Here is a 21091-nt window from a genome sequence, read left to right on the forward strand (position 1 = left end):
TGATGTCAGCTTCTACTATGTATATTAAAAGTCGTTTAATTATTTTTTTAATTTTTGAAATCGGATCATAAATTAAAATTTTACAGCGCCTGTCGTTTTTAAAAAATAACCTTGTATATAAAATATTAAAGTAGTATTTAAAAGATATATTACTTTTTAATTCATTAATTTTGTTGAGACATTTATGCTCTATTAGAAGCGAAAGAGAGTCTTTATTATATTTGCCAATCTTAAGAGTGGCATTTAAATAAGTAAATAAAAAAAAACATTCAGTTTTGCTGGGACAAATATTATTATTATATTATAAACGAACAGGTTATTTTATTAAGATTAACCCGGCGCATCCACCAGATTTCTTATTTTCAAATTGTACATATTTGAATATTTAATACAGAAAAGTTATTTACAACAATTTATTAAGTTAATAATTTGGCGTCAATTTATCTTATAAGATCAAGCGTAAAAAGAGCGGCAATTTCGGGCATAAATTGGTTTCTCCCTTAAACATTTATTGGTTGAAACTATCTTAGAACCGACACTTAAGGTATTTGCTAATATATTCTCAAGTAAAAGCGGTCGAAGACGACAATGTAGCACCGACTAATGCTTTTCTGACCAAACTACATAAATAATCTGCAAAGGGCAATTAAGATAAGGACGTGTTTAATATTTCAATGCGCTTATAAGACTAGATATTGGGGAATAGGTAGGACTATATATTGCTGAGGTGTTAAGACTATTGTAAATCCCCTCCACTTTAATTAATTCTGAATGTTCCCTTATTGCCCCATGCTGTACACAATTCTGTATAAATTGTTCAGACTGATTGGGTTGGCACAGGAATTCCTAAATACATGTTCGCCTTATTGAACAGCGATCTAATTAAGCAATTCGCTTAATAATATATCACTTACGTAACACAAGAATTATAGATTTAGCCAAATATGATACAAACAAGTGAATTTGCGGGAGAGCTTTATCACTTATACAGGTATAAGGGCTTAAACTAATCTCTGTTTTATGGTCTAAATGTGGACTGCTAACCACACTAGGAAATTATCGAACCGAAAACTTGTTTTAAAGACGCAAACTAAAATTTGAAAATTGGGAAACGAGACAATAGCGAAAAAATAATACATGAGGAATGTGCAGACTGATAAATTAGAATGAACCAAACCGCGGGTTAATCACCACCGAATGCTCTCAGCTAATTTGCATTTGTTCTTGTTTGCTCGTTTGGCTTGAGATGAGACTGAAGACATATAACAAGCACGTTAATTTCGAGTTACATGTTTATGCTCGTGGAACCCTTGCCGCGCGATTTGTTACTTTAATTTAATTCAAGCGTTTCATTTGAGACGCCATATAGTTGTTAATCTCATCTCGAGCGTTAGTTATTCTTTCTATTGACGTAACGATTAAAGGTGTTTGTTTACAAGCAGCGATCGTGATGGAAATAAATAGTTGTTTTTGTCGCTTTTAACGTATGGGGCGGCATCAACAGCGGCTGGTTTTTTGCCAGTATCAATTAATTAATTAGAAGTGCAAAACGTGCAGACGCCGAAACCGGAACAGAGGGAATCAGCAGTGCTGAATATAGATATCCAATTCTAGCAGCCACGTCTTGCATTTTCAAGTTTGTTAAGTTCGCAGATGTAGATGAATATTTAATAGCGCACCTTAATTATCAGAGCTAATGCCTGATATTCTGTCACAATTGCAACTTGTAAATTTTCGAGGGTGTAAGGATTAGTTTGACAAACCTACTAGGCGGGACAATTTTAACGCAAGATCGTTGTTGAGTTCGATCATTAGAGGAGCCAGTAATTCGTGGATTTTATTGTGTTTGTCAGGGATAGTAAATTGGGAGTTGTTTTGTTGGATTTCAATGGATCAACTTGGTACTCTAAAACAACCGGTTCTGCTTATAAAATCTATTGGGATTTTGTTTTTATCCTTGGCAATATAAGTTGGAAACTTTTGTGTTGAGAAATTCTATTTCTACGATTGTCGAATATCGACAAAGTACAAATGGCATAGAAGGTATTGCGTTTGTTTTGTTGGAGAAAGCAACGGACGCTGCTATTAGATATAACAGGAAATAGCGATAGTCGTTAAGAGTTCGATTCTCCGTTACGAGGATTAGTTATTTATTAGGAACTGTTGTTTCCTTCCTAAAGTAGATAGTTTGCTCAATATTGAAAGCATTATACCGATGTTATTTTATTCAAGTTTGTTTTATTTCCCGAAACTACAATCAAAAATCATTGATTTGTCAAATGATAAATAATGCTATTTTCCATAGAATATCAATATCATGTGGATCCACACTTGATAACTGAAATAAAGTCAAATGTCTCGAGTGTGTGGAAAAGATGCTCGAGGGACGTATTAGGCGACCAGGGCGATTGGAAAAAGACGTGCTTTACACGTAAATCCATGTTGACTTTGCACTAACAATTCAACTACGAGTCCATACAAATGTGATGACATTACAGAGACGTATAGGGGTTGTTATGTCCTACTGATGTCGCGGAGACGTATATCCATCACGTCACTCGTGCTCGCGTACTCGTCATATGGCAAATAACAGGTTAATATTTAACGAAAGCATTGATTCAATCACTATTGGTTTTACAAAATCCCACATTAATTTTAAAACATGAGCCTTGTTTCTAGAGGCACCGTAATTTGCCATATGCCAAAAAAGTAAACAAGCCCAACTGCAATTCTATACCTACCTATGTGTACATTAGGAATACGTAGCAACGTGTATCTTTATCAAAAACACTGTTATTAACGAAATTCCGGTTAAAAATCCGGTTTCTTTTGCACGTCGGTAAGAAAGCGCACTTTGGACATTGATGCTATGCCGATGTCAGTCGCACGTATAAATACGACAATAATTTCTAGCTTAAACGAGCTACGAGTAGTCATTTGACGTAATGAAGTACAGGTAAGCTGTCGCTGTGATGAACTGCACGAGTAATGAGATGAGGAAATGCATTGGAATGAGGGTCTCGAGGGGAAATGTAACAAAATTATAATTCACAGACTTACACTTGCACAGGAATTGGCATCGTAAAATTTCCTTTAATTTATTTACATTGCGCAAAAATTTACTGCTTTCTGTCATCTCTTTCATTTATGATTTTCTGCTCCTCTATACGTGCCACCGAAATTATTTCATTTTATACTCCAATTATCCAATTGACTTTCTTCTTACTTTGTTTACAAATACAAATGTGGAGGGCACATGAGGCAAAGATTAAATTAAGGACCTAAAATTGGAACGGAATTGCCGATAAATACGTAATTGCGCGTTCCATGATCAAAATTTGAAATTTAAAGAGATAATAAGAGGAAAAAAAGGTCCATTTCTACGTCAAAAATTAGAAAAATGATTGCAGTTATATTTGTTGCTTCTATAATATTTTTAATTGTTAGTTTTGAAATTTGAAATCTGCTTTTCCTTACATTAAAAAGAAATGTTTACACACTTTTTTAAATTTGATTAAAACGCATCCAAGGGGAAACATAATTGTTTTTTTCAATGTTAGGTATAAAGGATACCATTATTTAGTTTGTTGAGAGGTTGTGAAGTTGTTTTTCTCTCACGTATTACTGTTACAAGAACTGACAGAAGTATTTCAAGATGAAATTAATGCAAAATCAAATAAAAAAATATTCTTATTAAAAACATCAGAATAACTTTAATACGTCTGTCTATATCAAAACTATCTAAAACAATAAATGGGTTTATTTCATGTTATAACACTATTGGTAGTGAAGCAAATTTTAACATTTTCTTTTTTCTTTGCTGGTTTTTGTTATTTTAACAAATATTTCGTATTTTGAAGTTCGAAAATTCCTTTCATACTTAGTAGCAGAAGTACAAAAATGACATAACTTCATTTACGATAAGAAGAAAATAATACTTTGAACTTAAGTTACTCAGGTAAGTAATTAATTTCTGTAGGTAATAGTAAAGTAACGTATTTCTGGGTAATAAATGTGCTAGTGCTAGTAGTAAAAAAAATATATATATATATATAATATATATAATATCTTTGATTTTACGCCAAAACTGAAAAAAGAAAAACATTTTTTGCTTTACCTGAAACGAGCAAATCTGTAATTAAAACTTCATTATTCTAACTTAGTAGAAAGAAAAGTTAATTTTTTTCTTGATTTTTCTGCTTTTTAAATTCCATCACATTGGCGGTTTTATTTTTCTAACAATGATGTCACTTTGACACATAAGTTTATGCAAGTTAAATAACAATAATGTTTTTGAAAAACATAATTTTAATAAATAGCAACTCAAAGAAACAGTTTTAAGATAAAAAACAAAGTAATTTTTAACAAGAACTATCATTATTTAATTAATAGATTAATTGTCAAAATGACATATAGTCGTCAAATAAATAAAACCGAAAATGTGATAGGACTTAAAAATCAAGAGAAAAATTTTTTCTTTTCACTGAATTAGAATAATGAAATTTTAATTGCAGATAGGTGAAGCAAATGTTTTTCTTTGCAGTTTTGGCGTAAAATCAAAGATAAAAAAAATTTCTTTTGCGAACCCAATCCGGGAACGTACTGTATAAAACACGGTAGAAAACTTCGCCTCGCAGCTCGGCTATAAAAAAATCTCTTCTCTACCTTGTGATGTAATATACTATTAATGCATTTTCTGTTAGATGAATTAATAAAAGTTAGCACTTTTTCAAAAAAGATGTTTTTATTTCATGCAATTATTTGTCAATTTTTTAAATAAAGCACAGAATTTGTGCAATTAAAAAGTGTTTTTACTGTTTTATTGGACTGTTTCCAGCTTACGGGAAAAGCTTCTAAATAGCGCTAGACGTGATTTTTCATCAAAACAGAACATTCTGTATAAAAGAGTGACCTATATTAAAATTGATTTTTTAATTGTAGCTGGCTTTTTGTAAGTTTATTTTATAATAAAGAGTCTGGACCACTCTAATTAAGTGAACCAATTACTCGATCTTTCTCGAGTAAAGTTAATATATTTCAAGAAAAATTATAATTTGTTTTAAAAATTCATGGCTTGTAGTGGTAGAGATAAAATGTGAATAAATTCCGGACGTATCTGATGCTCGTTAAAAGACAAGAAGAAAATATCTATAACCGATACTTGATACAAATTTAGCTGCTAAACGGGTCATTATTATTTTATAAATAGGTATCTTACAAATTTACATCAAAGACCGCTGAATGTGGAATCAGGCCGGAGGGCGTCTATGAACATTGCTGCTAATTTCTATGCACAGTCCGTCTTGTTCTCGGGCCAGCCGAATGGGGTGAAACAAGCTATATTTTGCAAGTGCCACGATCTTTAATTTGCCATCTTTGTCTGTTACGTACCTTTGCGAACGTCTTGGGTACTTTATGTCTTCTAACATAAGGGTAATGGCATTTCTAAGGTTACACACATACGCACAACCACTCACACATTCATTGCACGTTTTTTAAATTAACAGCTTCGAATGTGATGGTTTCATGGCGTGGTGTCTTGTCAATAGTGGTGAGAAATGGTGTTGCAGCTTTTGTCATACGAATAATGACTTCTTGGCAGATAAGGCGACCGACCGTCGGTCAATTCCGATGGTCACTTGCGTGCATCGTATTTGTATTGTTCCATTGGTGGCGAATCATTGTAGCACGCTAAATGGAGTGTGAAGCGATAGCGGCTGACCACGCCGACTTATCTTGTGCACAAACAAACAATACACTTTCATAGAACCATGTCCAAATTAAGATCACTCTAGTCTCAAAAAATTTTCATTGTTTCATCACATAAAGAACGTAATCGAATTAAATCATCGCAAATAACTAACTATAGGATAATAGTATCGCGCAATATTTTAAAATCGCAAAATCGCACACAATGGTCTATTTTTGTGATATAGCCTATATTCGGTGAGTCAGAAATTATGAATTTCAATAAATTGTCGGGGTGTTATAATTAAAAAATCCGATATTCACTAAGAGAATATTTTTCCGACCATAATTCACCAGGTTTTATCTTCGTCATAAATAAACGACCCTAATAATTAAAAGTTTTTCTCGCCAACAAAAAGACGGGACATTGTCCTAAAAGCTCCCGTAAATCGGGAGCATTCTCCAGTAGCTGCAGCGAAAATTACGCTTACTAATTAATACACATTGATACAAATAAAAAATAATGGTCGAAATTCATCGATTTTCCAACTCGATGCTCTTCTTTCTAAAACTTGTATGACGCATCGTGATCCAGATCTCCGAATTGTATGCTGAACGTATCACTTTTCGCAGTACTTATTTACATGGTTCCGATCAATAGACAGAGTACACAGAGAGGGCCGCCAGCCGAAATGCCCGTAGGCGACATTTTCGCCTCGCTCAAACACGTTACATATTCTTACGCTGCTTTTTCATTGAAAACTCTCGCCTCTACGCCGTACCCCGACTTTACGCTTAAACCTACTACATCAACCCTTTTCAGATTATCGCACCCTAACATGACTCACTATACATATTTACATCCCTGTTTTCTGTTTATAATTCGATTCCTACTTCTTCGCAAATCATCCTTGAACGAATCTGATTCTCATGTTTTCATTTTTTCAAGTTCACAACACCTGGCTTTTTTTTCCCGAAAAAGGACAAAACTCACTCAAGTGAAGTAAAGTGTTTTTAGCAGCTACTTTAATAAAACTAAATTAATGATTTGGAAGGAAAAGAGGCAAGCAGTGGTTGTATAGACTCAAAGTTCCATTTCAAATCAAATTAATTGTAAACGGAATTTTGTTTTTTGTATGAAAGCTGGACTATTACTAGAGAAGCGAACCCTGGAAACGAGCACGCGGTTGCACGAATCTTTGCAGTAGTTTGTAATTTGCCTGTAATTGTAGGTAAGTATAATTGCTCGAGATAATAAACGAAACGGTTTATTTCATAGCAGGGACGACGATTCTATCTCTGTCTAGTAGCATCTCGGCAAGAAGTTTCTTTCTCGATTCCCGTGGAAAACGGCAACGTCTGAATGAGAATTTAAAGGCAAACGTTTATTATATATTATATTGTTAGTATCAGCGGCAATAATCTCTCGCTACGTGAGCAGAGGAACTTGGCGCGTGCGAAAGCTCGAAAAAGAGAAACTTGTCTAACTGTACCTATGCTTTATTCAGGGCTTACAGGAATGTCAGTAAGATCGAAAACTGCTTAAAAATGTTAATTCCGACACATTAAGCGATTAGGAGTAGTGTTGACATTTGAGCGAGAATAGGGATAGGTTGCATCAATACGCTTTGTAAGGCATCAACTCGATGTAATAGCTCCTGTGTTTCGACCAGTGTGCGTGTGTGGAATTAATAGAGCCAAGCACCAAGGAAATAACTGCGATGACGGTTTATGTGAGAAAACTTTAACTAAACGATTTTTTACTTTTAGGGGCGTTTCGAGTTTCCGCTGAAATGTTCTGAAAACTTTTAAATGGTTTGTATTATAGAGTTTTTGTCCCGCTTTAGTCTTGACTAAATCTACAGCATTAAGCACCCGTTCCAGTGAAAATTTATAGTTCTAGTTTTAGAAAAGCCTTTAACATTATTCAAAATAAAATTAAGGATATATAAATTTCGTGCAATGCTTCTTCGAACAGCGAACACTACCACCACTCACGAGGAATGGATCTGTTCGTTTCATAATTCATTTACAATTCATTAATTGTTTGGAACAAGTTCACACATACGTGTATCTGCAATGATGTAATAAGAACGAAGATGATGCGCTCATTATTGTCGCAAGGTCTTTTCACAAACGAATCGCCTAATATACAGTGTTTTATGCAGGATGAATCGAATAAACAGATGGGTTATTTACAAACTAGTTTCTAAATATATACCCGTCGGTTTACGTTGTCATGCTTTTGTAAATAAAGAACTATGCGTTCTTTAAAAAGTCGTAATAACACGCTAATCGTTTTTATTTTCTTTCAATCAGCGAGAAAAACAAGGGTAGCATCTTTTAAAAAACACATAAAGAAGACCAAACCCATATAAACGGCAATAATCGTTATAGCCGAAAAAGTGAATAGAATAGAACGAAATAAATGTCATAATATATGAGAAAATAGATAAATTGGAGAGAGGATCTATTGAAAACATGACATTTATGCCGAAATTAGAATTTTGATAAAATGTATTTCGCTTCTATGTACGAATTTATACAACAATCCAACAGGTGGTTTGTTTTGTTGTGTCGTATCTCGACCGTCATTCCACATGTGCACCCGGATGTGTATTAACTCCCCCGAAGTTGAGGGTTCAAACGTTCAACAATTTGTCCAACTATTTGCAAAATATTCTCAAAAGCTCCAACGCCGAGAGTAACACATTTAAAAATCCGATTATTTTTTCTTATTGAATTAAATGAAACACGATACATTCCATCTCTTAATTACATTTTAAAACATTAAAAAATAGAAAAGCCCGCTGCATTAATTATTGCGCAGTCTAAATACTGACTAAACTTAAAAAATAATATGTGCATTCATTTACATGTAATTTATAACTTCAGAATGCAGACATATTTTTTGTCTATTTGTTAATTTTTTGCGTATTCATGACTTTAATTATGCATAGACAGGCGGTCATGTGAAAAGAGAAATGATTAAAAACGACATTTAGAAAGTTGCGATTATTCTCAAAACAAGCAACGCTTCCAATAAACGATTACTCACGTATGTGCAGAGTGTCTAAAGAGACAGAATTAAAATCGTAACTCTGAGCTTGTTTTTGCCCCGCTTGAGCTCACAACTAGCTAACATTTTTTGTTTGTTTTTCTTCCCCTGTAAACAACATGCATGCAACCCTCTTCACCCCACCGGTCTTCTTGCTTTAGTACAAATATACTACAGTATTGATTTATTTACCCCATCCCTCGCAAACAGTACCTACTGTGTATGTAAGGAAATACACTACAGTTGTGGACAAACATTATTTCATTATACATCGCGTGAAAAGTGCTTGCACCAAATACAGGGCTTCTATTTCACAATAAAATATTTTTATTTCTTTCAATATGTATTACGTACGTGCTTCCAGAACGATGTGTGAGCAAATGTGAAAAGAAAAATGATGGTTTTATTTATCTATGTATTTGTTTATGTGCGATCCGTCTGTAAAATACATTTGATGGCTAAACGGCTAATCCGTGAAAATGCATTTGCATGTGGCGAAGCGCGGACGTGTTGAGTGATCCCCGTAGAAAGTGGAGAGCTGGAGAGGGCTTACTTTAATCGACGGTAAATCGGAATGCCTGAATACGTAAGTCTAACCCAAATTTTGATGTAACATGGAAAACGATTGGAAACAGTTATTAGGGTCGACTGGTCTGTTTAGCTTTTGACTGTGTCAGAATTTCCGATAATTTCCTTCATTTTAGACGATAGAAAGTTTGGTGTGAGACATCATCGGCGAAGCGTGTCATTATAAAAACACGAAAGAACATTAAAGCGCGTTGGAAACTTTCGGCGATGGTTACTTCATTAGGGTTGGGCGGGCTTAATCGCCGTTCCGCCATCCGCCTCGAGGTTAGACGTAATATTCCCTCCGCCGCAGCAATAACAATCTACACAAAGATTACAATAAGAAGTTTTCTTTAAAAATGCAATGCAATCCGAATTCCGGACCTGAATACCCAATAGATACAGAAAAATTAAACATAAATACGTTTAAACGTGTTTACTGAAACAAACATCCTGTGCTCACTCACAACTTGACCCATACCTAGTGCTTTTTTTAGATTCAGTATCAAGTGTGATAATTAATTGTATTTTTCCTAATGCCTACTTATTGCAATTGAATTCAATTTGTTTATAATAGAATAAGGTACCACTTTGGGAACGGGAATAAAAACAAAACGATAAAAGCAAATCCGTTATTATCAGCAGACTCGACTTTCTTCCCACTGTTTATTCTCTTTCAAACTTCCCCCAGGCTCTTTCGTCAACATAACTCTAAATAATACATTCTTACGCAACATTTTCAACCCAACTGGTTAAACAATTTTCCTACTTCTCTTGTTTGTTAAATAAATTGAAATTATCGGTGTTAATTAACTTCATAATTAATTTAAACAAAATGTGTCACAGCTAAAAAAATCACCTGTGTTATAGATTGCACAAAATTAATGTAAAACATTGTTAAAAAGTAGCGCAGCCTATCGTGTTGTTTGAAGTTCTAATTAAACGTTATGGGTCTCTAAAATTATTGTGATAACTTCTGCAGAATCTTGGAAGAGAACATTAAAATTTACGATCAGAATGTTGGTGCGTTGCGGGCTTCGGCAATCTTCTATCTGGAATAATAGCCGTGTCATTTGTGTATATAGTCAGGGATCCGGAATTCAAGACCGGGTTACTGCAATCTTCCGCTTAAGCGGCGTTCATATTTTATAAAATTAAACGACATTTTAGTTGTCGTTTTTGTGAAATTCATTGTTGGCCGCTGATGCAGTGTGATTGACGTTCGATTTATGATATTTTCTACCTGAACAATGTAACCCTTATTCTACATCTTAGGTCTACACTGAGTTACCTCTTGCTATTACTACACAATTAGCTCAAGCCTAAGGGAACAATCAGCTCACAACTTCTCCGATCTCTCCCTAGAACGAGCGGGTTATAGCCATCGTCTAAATTACAGACATGTATATTGAAAGACGTTTACTTGCACGAGTCCAAAACTTAGGAAAACTTGTGTTCAAGTATGTGGTTCGGTGTAAAGAACTGTACGTGGAGGTTTCCCTCTTTCTCTCTCGCATTATACTTTAAAGGCGTCGTGACGCTAGGCGGTTCTTCGTCTCAGTCCATGCGAACAATGTGTGAGTGTACCTTACGATCTAAACTCTAGAGACTTGCCGTTGTATTTGTACTTTTACATTACTAACTAACCACTTGACTGTTGTTAAAGTCAAGTTAGCTTTAAGTTTGCTGACTTGTCATACTGTTTCTTGGCAAACAGAGGTCTAACCTGGGCCCTTCCACCTTCACTCGTCGTTCTTAACGCCATATGGGGCGAACCCCACAATTCCAGTTTAATTCCATTCAAATTTTACACCTCTAACGAGTTTTCCAGTTTCGATAAGTACATAAAAGAGTCATTACTTTAAATATGTAGGTGTTTTATTATAAATCACAAGTGTCAGTTTATACATATCTTTGACTAATGATGTGGTATTCGATATCACCCGGAAGCATTTTGGATTGATTGATCCGGTGCGTTGTGGATTGCATTCAATCACTGGGTCGTAAAATACACTTTTTTGAAATCGCGTTCACAGTTACCTAGTGTAACGATTGGGATGTTGGACGGATGACCGTCCCAAGGGTCAGCATAAGAACCTCCTTGTCAGATCACATGAATGCGTTCATCAGCTAGGGACTATGTTTGTCAACTTTTGATTTACACCTTTTCAACCGCAATTCCGTATTCTTCTCGCACGTTGATTTTGTCAATAAAACCTATCGTTGCATGTCACATCGCTGAGATGCAAAAGTTGCCAAGAACCTAATTTGTGCCACCTACTTACTCGAATGTGACTTGAAATAAGAAATAATATCTTCTCGACTCGGAGAGTAGGAGGTCGTAACGATTGCGTTGGGCGAGAAAGCGAGACGGACAGCTCGCGAGGGGAATGCTAAAATACGCTGGGGTTGGCACTTCTTTTGATTTCCCCCACACCATTTTAACTTGGCTACTTTATATACTACCTTTTCCGCGACGAGTGTCTCTTTCTGTCCCAGTTATTGGTACTTCTCTGTCTCTTATTGACTTCCGATCATCCCGAGAAATAGTAAAGAAGCGTTTTGCCAAAATTATATATTCACCTAAAAACCTTCATAAACTTTAAGACGAACGGAACACACAATTCCAGCTCCTTCCTTTTTTATTGAATTATTACATATCTGCATTCTTTTGACACACACAAGGCTAACTAAATGTACATACATGAGACAAAATCCATAATTTTTGCATTAAATTGGTGAGATATCACCTTGCTGCTAAAAAATATCGGTCGTTTTGAAAAGATACGATGCAAAAATTTGTGCGCTTGAAGCTGTGCCAAAATAGACGATTCACTGTTTTAATAACTTTGTGTGTACTGTATGAGATTAGATCTGAGTCCTTGTAAATAAACTCGTGTAAAAATGTGTGTATTATTCTATTATTTGTTTGTTTATTTTACAAAAATCGAGATAAGAGGATTCATGTCATGTTTTTATGATTACCAGTTTTATTGTGTTAACAGCATGTATAGTTGGGATGAGTGTCATTTGTAATTTTCGAAAAAGGAGTGATCGATTAATCGGTGCGTCTATATGTAACGAGATAGATGTAAGTAAAACAATGTGGACGTGAAATGTGAGTGTAATCCGCCCCTGTGGAATCTCCAGTCGAGGCAGGTGTAGTTGGTTTGCTTTTGCATTTCTCTAAACTCTAAATATAACTGAGTAAACAACATCTCTCATACGGGCGAGGCGAAGCAGACATGTAAACAGTAAACAACATTATGTGCCGCACGAACGTGTGCCTATACTCAGTATGTTCTCGACTAGAATTGCTTCCACGTCGAAGTCGGTTACTATATAACAGTTATTCATTTATTCCTAACCTCACTTTTCAAAATTCCCGCTTCGTGCTCTTACGTAACTCGGTGAAATGATGTGAATGATGACGATTTTTAAAAACTCAGTGCAAGTGAAATGTGATATTTTCAAACAAATACTTTCAGTATTCATTTTTTTACCTATTCTGGATTAAAACAAGGTATACACTGGACTAAATCAACTATTGCTATAATTACTATAATAAATTTATTTTAGTGAAATCAATTATTAATTTTGTTTGTACTTTCTAATACTATTGAATATTTTTATTATGGTGTTGTTGTTAGTGTCGAAATATACAATATTTTGGATTTATAGAGCCATTTGGGGACTCATGTGGCGACTTAATGTTGTTTATTGTTCGAATATTTATCAGAAACGAATTATAGCAATCGTCAGATGAGGTCTCTTCGCCCTGCCCAAGCCGCTTAAGTAAATATATGGTACTTACATCTGGCGTGAGCAACCTCACAGTTTAAATCACTTTATCGAAATTCGAAATAGTATTCCTTTGTTTTTTTTTCTACTTCTACAGTCCCTATTAGTACAAAATATGCTTTTAAAGAACAGAACTTGACTAGGGGAAGTGCTAAAACGCTCATCGAAAGTAGACTGTTTACATATAAATCACCACCTGGTTGTCCATAATATCGTTAATTGTTGCATGTTGTTAGAATTATGTAATTTGCTGTGATTTATAACGAAAATTATTTAAAAAATCGCTGTTTATTTTGATTTTCCCATATAATAGTCTACAAATATCTTCAAAAAAATAGTTTACATTATGCATATGAAAGAAAACAGATTCGTTTACGAAGTAGATTTTTGCTTAGATGTATCGTGTGAAATAAAGTAAATATTAAGAGTAAGCAATTGCGTTGGTTGTATAAATATGCAAAAATATATCTCGTTATTTCAACTTTTCGAAATAATTCTGTGGAAATTGTATTTGATTTCGCAAAGTAGAATTTATTTGACCATGAATTCAATTAATACCATCTGTATTTGAGAAAAGTAACGTCGATCTTGTCGCATAATTAATGTGATAATGATGGTATGACAGCTGTATTCAAATTGTGGTCCCATTTATTGTTCATAATAATGTCAGAGCCACGATAATACCGGCTACTATTTTAGCAGAGCGGGGCGGGAGTTGATGAATACTTTTTTCGGATTTATGTATAGTCGATGGCAAAATTAATGTCGTGACCGAGTTACGTATATTATGTTGTGCAAGAGCTACCCTCTTTATTCATTCGAATTTAACACCACTGGTGCAGTGGCCATCAAAAGCTTTGGCATTTCTCACAATACATATCAGAAAATTAGTCCCTTAACTTAACACTTTTTTTATTATTTATTTTGTGAAGGAAGTTTTTGTTTCCCCCGAGCTTGGTGGGTTTGAAAAAGTAAAACAGTTAAAAGCAGTCAACGATATTCGTCTTTATATTCCTATTACGAGGGGGATTAGGGACCCTAATGACCTTGAATGTCAACTAAAGTTTCAGGATTCGAGCGCCGGAAGTTGGTAAAGTTGTTGGTCACTTCTTGATCTCTTCTTAATTTCCTCTGATGAACAAAAAATATTAACGTTTTTTGATCAAAAGCCCTTTTTCCGATTAAGTGCGAAGGGAACTCGCCGTTTCCACAATAGAAGAGATTCGTGCAAACTCAGCAACCCAACTCGTAATGAGATGCGGTCTCCGATTCGGAATAAATGTTAGTTACGCTAGAACAATTATTTCATTTATTTGACGCGTTTTTTCTTGCTTAACCCCTGAAAATGTTGTTTTCAGACCGCAGCAGCGGTTTTGGAGTGCTAAAATCGAAAACACTTGCTTATGTGGAATTGTTTTGTAATCTTCAATTTGGTAGCTATTGGAAGTATTTTTCGAAAGAATGTCAGAAATAACAAGAATTTGGCAGGATAGCACGAGTTTCCTGCAGGTGTTGAATCATTGTAATCTACAAGTGAATCAAAAATTGTTAAAAAGATAACAGAAATCATAATAATTCTGCAATAAACACAAAGGTGGCGATTAAAATATTTTAAATTTATTCAGCATTTTCACAGCTGAGTCAGTTGTGGGTGTTGTGGTGCTTCTGTTTTTGTTGTTACAGGTGTACTTTCTTTATTTTAGCGGATAACACGTTTGCGACTTACAATAAAGCAATTGCAAGTCTTGCAAGTACTCTTTTATCGCTTTATCGCATCCAAGTCTGTTGCAATTATTTAAAGAAAAATATATTGTGGTGACAATTGTTTGGTGGTGATGCGCATGCAATCAGTAAAAATTCGCAATATCGCTGCATACGCATCTTTAAAATCGTTGCCGTAAATTAAAGAGAACAGGAAGGGACGCGTCTGAATAATCCAATCTTACTGTCTACGCTTCCTCTGTTTTTAGTCCGCTAATTTGAACAATAGCCGATATCAGTGTGCCTCTAACCGGACAATCCGGAACTATACGGGAAGGAGTCGGCGATGTTTTATAGTAGGAACAGGCGGCAAATGAAATTATAATATCTTTTTCAACTAAACGCAATGTCCCGTATAAATTTCCTTCTCTCCGACTCCACCATTATAAAATATAAACCTTTAAGTTTGCGGCTCGCTTTATTTTTCTCGCATTTAGATTGTTTTGCTCTTCCTTTTCACGCCATAACTCGACTCTTCATCAAATAAACTGCACGCTTGTGCAAATTTTCTTCGTTTTGACTTGGTTAAATAATTCACTTTTTTGTTGTTGATGAATGACTATCCTGTTTTTCGCGTTTCTTTTCCTTCTGCGGTTTGCACCACCTGCTAAAAACTGAAAAGACTTCGTTTCATTTCCATCACTGCAAATATCTCGCCATTTTTATTTTTGTTTTTTACAGGGCCACATCGGAGACGTTCCTTTTGAAAGTGCCGTTGGCTGGAGTAAAAATCATTTTTCTGCCGCTACCAGTCCTTGGTCTACCGCAATCAGGCATTCTAGATACTGTGTAAGTCCTAACGTGATTAGAAAATTACAAATTTCTCAAATTTTATTCTATGCGATGAACTGACAATCTGTGTGTAAGCAAGCATCAGTAGGTATGTAATAACTTCCCCCTCATATTTTTAATCTGAGACACAAACAAGGCTTGTCTTCTTGCTCCTGAACGTCGAACTTATTATGATACTATTATGGTGTAAACAACAAACAAGGGGCGAATTCACGACGCGCATATTTGAAGGAACCTCAGGCTATTGGTTTTCATACCCGATTTTACAGTTTCTCAAAATTTATTGCTATTAGTTTTACAACAACTTTTTTGTAAATAAAATTACTTAGTTCTTATTTCTTCTTAATAATTATTCATTTCGTACTTTAACCGAAAATATTTCGCTATAATAAACTATTATTTTAAACTTATTACGACAAAAACGCTTATATGGAGTTTTAGATATCTTTTTGATAAATAAATTACTACGTAAAGGTTAGAATACATAAAAACAAACTGTTCTTATCATTTTGTTTGCGACCTTCAATTGTTTATAAATATTTATCAAAGAAGAAACAATTACAAAATACAAATATTCTGTAAAGCATACAACGATTAAGGTCTTATATCACATAACTATTTATTTATCACTTATACTTGGACTACATGTGCCAAAATTAACACACCTAAATAAGCCTAAATTTAAACGTAACTGTCAATTTATCAATGTATAAATAGTCACATATTTTATAAATAAAATATAAATATAATAGTTTTATCAGTAGATATACCTGCAATTGTTTGTTTGTTAATTTTTAATAATTTCTAGTAAACAATAGTCAAGAGTCATTTCAAGTTTCAATTCATTGTCAAATAAGCCTTATTCAGGCGAGGAAAAAGAAGTAATCTCCCGAATGCTGTAATACGGGATGTAAACACTTCTAGATATTTATCAAAAACTGAATCGGCATCTTTGTGATTTGATAAATTTGTTTTTCGTCTTATTTTTTAGAAGAAGCTAACTGTCTCAAAGAATTAAAATTGCCTTTTTCTTGTTTAGTTTGTTAAATTTAGCTACAATAAGACTGACTCTTTAGCTGACGTAAAATCACTAACCCAATTGTTTAAAAATAGATATCGCACTTGGATATATTTTATCTTCAATCATAATTTACAACAAATTACATATATTATCTCACATAATATCTGTGTGAAGTAACAAATATTGCAAATAGAGACTGTTATCACATAAATAGGCATGATGTTCCAAACTCTTCAATATTTACTGTTAATTAATGTACAGTGCGTTTTTATATTTTTGTTATGTTTAATTTTAAAAAGACTGCCAATGAAAGCTGATAAAGAAATGCATATAAGGCTAAAAATTAAATAAAACACACCAAAGTTATTGACAAATAACGAATTTGAAATTTGAACGAATTTGAAATAAATGTTTGACAATCACAATATTATTATTTGATCAAAAATAAAAATTAATTATTTTTGAAACCTCAGTAAAAGTCTGCTGATGACAGTTAACATCAAGGGTATTGGACATGACTTAATCCGAGATTTAAGTCACTACACAAAAATACTGTACGTCGGAAGTCAGTGTATTCTTTCGCTCCTAAACATCTGTCTAAGTAAGAAGGTATAAAAGTTGAAAAATTATGTTGCTTTGTAAATTATTATTAAAAAAATATTAAAACCAATTAACATACAATTTATATATTTTTTAAAACGAATACATGTTAGAGTGAAGGTATAACACTAAAAAAGAGAATTATGCATTATTATTTTTTTTTTTGAAGAGAACCTAAGTTAAATTCGTTAAAACCGTATTATGTTATTATACTTCGTAATATCCCTCATTGCCCAATTAATTACAGCCACAACTACACAAAAAAAATTGTTAATTTTCTTTTGCTTTTCTATAAGCCCGTTTATGTTGTAATTGTTATGTTGTGAACACGATGTTGGCATAACTACAAATGGTAATTTTTTGCTAAATTATATTTTTTTTCAAAATTCAAATGTTGTGTTAGAGAATGACAGTAAATACAAAAACAATTATCCATCATTGGTATACTATGATGAAACGATTACTTATAGTAAAAATGGAAACCTAAAAAAATAATGTGAACAGAAAATTAACAAAAAGAAAAGAATTTTTACAAGACTTCTTGTAATCTGTGCGACTTTTTGAGCGCACTATATGTATATTTTTAGTTTACTTGAATAGAATCATAATTCTAGTTATCAGCTCTCAGAGATCTGATTTCTTGCAAAAACTAGAACAAAGTAGACTAGATATTTTAATTTTTTATTTGTCGGTGTCAGTATATTTATCTACATGTTTTATTTGCTATAAATGGTATGGTTTTAAAAATGTGTTTTTAAGAAAAATTAGTTAAGTGGCAATATTTGTTGAAAGCTGCCCTCAATATCTGATTTTTGATACTGCAGTGTCTAAATTTTAGGATAAATCCTTATCTGCTCACTGCAGTATCAGCAAATTAAAAAGCGTGGCGTTGGTGTAATTTTTCTCAGTAAGCAGGATATTTAATTAAAAGAATGTTGATGTTTTTCTTAAAAAATAGTTGGTCTTGAAAAATGAGTTGCTACACATATACGAAAATAATAACCTTCCAATATTTCTAATTCTGTCATGTTGAATAAACAACTGACGTCAGTTTATAATAAACAAATAAACATGATGTGAAGATAAATGATGTTTATTATGTGATCATGTAAAATTGGAAAGACGTGAGTTTGTCCATCTTTGTCGGTCACGGAATGTATTAGATTAAGCGAGTGCGTGCTGGCGAACAAAGTCAGTGAAATCTTGTACAAATGTGTTTATTTGTGTCGTATATACGGACCGGCATGTTTTGTACTAAAGGCAAGGACGGTTTATACTTCTTTTTTAAAACAGCAGGTGATGAGAAAATGGAATCGTAGAAATACATCGGTTTACTTCTTATACTTGTGGTACATGTTCAAACAAAGGAAATGCGGCTTCGAAGAAATATTTAACAAACATTTGTTGTGTGTATTTATCTAAATCTAAGAGCGGCATCGTTTGGAATACATATGAATATTCCGGAGAGTTTTTTTTTACTATTATTTAAACGCTAACTATGTATGTTTAAGCAAAGATGACTACAAAAGAGCAAATAACTGTTAAACGAAATACTAACTGTAATACAATGTCACTTTACTTTTCTATCAAATACCAATACAATGCCCCCTGTCAACATTCTGGCATCCCCATTTTTCACACAGTACAAATCATAAAAAATATTCTAATTAACAAATTATTTACTGAAAGAAATGTTTTTGTGGTGCTTTAATCCATCATTCAATCAACTGTATTTTTGAGAAAAAAAACGATCACGTACCAGTTTTACACAAGTCACGTAGGGTGTATCTTCTCATATCAGACTATTTAAAAAAAAAACACTACCTTAAAATGCGAAAAACAAAGGACAGAGTTTGAAAACAAGTATAAAATGCCAAAGAAAACGTCCCCATGCACTATAATTCAATAAGGGCTGGACATAACAGAAAACTTTTAGAGAATATTTACCGTTTTTATCACTTTTTTGGAGGTCTCAAGCCCTCTAAGCATCCTTACAGCTCATGTTAAAGTTAAAAGAATATATATTTGTAAAAAAATGTAGAAAGCCACAGTGCATGGTTTGCATTCAATTACATAGATTTACTATATTTTCTGTTATTTTTTCTTTAGCGAATAATTCTCTGCATGATGAGACAAACCGTTGTTTTTTGAAATTGACTGCCAAAAATACATAAGAGCAGAGCTTAAACCAAGAATTTTCTTTAATTATTATATACTTTTTTTATTTTTTTTTATTTTCTTCAGTAGAAAATTCTTAGTTATAGTGAAAAACTGTCTTATGTTTTGTAAGCAGTGCTCAAAATAAAATCAAAAAATTGCACCATGAAAGAACGGAAGCTTTGTGAATTGAATTGTATCTTATTCTATTAATTTTTGTTTATGAAACTAAAGACTAAAGGGTTTAATCTGACATAAAATATTCTTGCACAATTAAATAAATATACCGTGAGTGGCAAAAGTCGGGAATACGTATCCAAGATTCATGTCTATTTAGTGGGATATTTATTAATTATTATTTTAAAATTAACTCTTGGGCAGGCTGATTTCGATTTTTAACTATGGTTGTTTTTTTTATATACAGATGCGCCAGAACTTGCGCCCCAGAGAAAAATGTAAGGTAGGTACGATACCAGAAACATGGAAAAAATATTAAAAAATTCTATCTATAAAAATTATGAGAGTTACGAGAGTTAAAATTTTACACCTTGACTAGGTATTTATCTCTGTTAGAAAAATAATTTTCCTAGTTTTTCTGCTACAGGCTGTTAGAAGAGGAAACAAGGAAGCTGTATCCTAAATTGTAGCTATATGTTTAAAGTTATTTGTGGTTTTTATTGGCAAAATTTTTGTACCTTTACAAAAGTCAATATAAAAAAAAAACATATACAAGATCTCAGTGTCATTAAATAGAGTTAAAAAAATATCCAATGTCAAAAAATAAATGTCAAAATTTTTTCACAGATTTTTTAAGCATTTTTTTCCATGTTCTTGGTATCTTATCTTACTTGAAATTTTTCGCTGGGGCGCGAGTTCTAACACCCTGTATATGTAATTTACTTTTTTGTCTCATTATGCTCTGAGATATTACCCCCCGTTGACAATTTTTTAAATGGGACATGCCTTTTTTGTTGGCATAATGTTTTGCATTTTTTGTATTTAGTAGTAGTAGGTACTCAAATGATGTCTCAAAGAACAAAAGGGGCATCATGTTCCATTTAAAAAATAGGTGATATCGAGGGTGATATATTCTATTGTTAAAAAAATTATAATGGAAAGTAAGGGCAATTAAAAAACACAGTGGACCTGTCTCAAGATTTTTTTTATACCTAAAATGTCTCGTCAAAAACTTTTGTTTTGACACATACAGGGTGATTCAGCTTAAATGACCCACCTGACCCCTCTTGGCAGACAACTCATAATACATTATGCACTATTCCTTGATCCAAAATTAAAGAATTAAAGAATCAAAGAATGTGTTGTCCATTTGACAAGTAAATATTTCAAAGTGTCAAATGAAACGTCAACGCAAAGTTTCAAAAATGCCAAGATATACAAGATATACAAATAATGAAAAAAGTGATATGATATTAATTTATTGTGCATCTGGTAAAATTGCTAAAATTGATGACTTCCCTCGTAGATTAGATTTTTGTTATTTTGTTTGGGAACAATTAGAAAATAATCCAAATTTTATTAATATTGTTGTGTTTAGTGATGTTTGATTTTGTGTTTTGTGAATAGAATCGTGGCTTGTGAGCAAAGTGCGGGTGGCCACATAGAGCATCGGCTTTGAAATAACTAAG

The 21091-nt window shown here is 33.4% G+C and overlaps 1 protein-coding gene across 9 annotated transcripts in view; it reads left to right on the forward strand.

Annotated features, from left to right (window-relative positions):
* Positions 1–21091, forward strand: part of LOC123006539 (forkhead box protein P1-like) — a 47886-nt gene that overhangs the window by 2936 nt on the left and 23859 nt on the right. For 7 of the 9 annotated variants that reach the window (XR_006412814.1, XM_044401093.1, XM_044401095.1 and 4 more), the window contains exons 1-2: positions 12217–12404; positions 15557–15664. Coding sequence is in view for 7 of the 9 variants with exons in the window: in XM_044401093.1 (XP_044257028.1) it covers positions 12291–12404; positions 15557–15664 (222 nt within the window). In the remaining 2 variants the exon portion in view is untranslated. Of the gene's footprint in view, positions 1–12216; positions 12405–12616; positions 12837–15556; positions 15665–21091 lie in introns of those variants that run through there. The other 2 variants (XM_044401098.1, XM_044401097.1) reach the window with 2 other exon arrangements.

The sequence above is a fragment of the Tribolium madens genome, unplaced genomic scaffold, assembly GCF_015345945.1.
Source record: "Tribolium madens isolate multiple individuals breed KSU strain unplaced genomic scaffold, Tmad_KSU_1.1 Scaffold_2;HRSCAF=44;Tcas5.2_LGX, whole genome shotgun sequence".
NCBI classification, from domain to species: Eukaryota; Metazoa; Arthropoda; class Insecta; order Coleoptera; family Tenebrionidae; genus Tribolium; species Tribolium madens.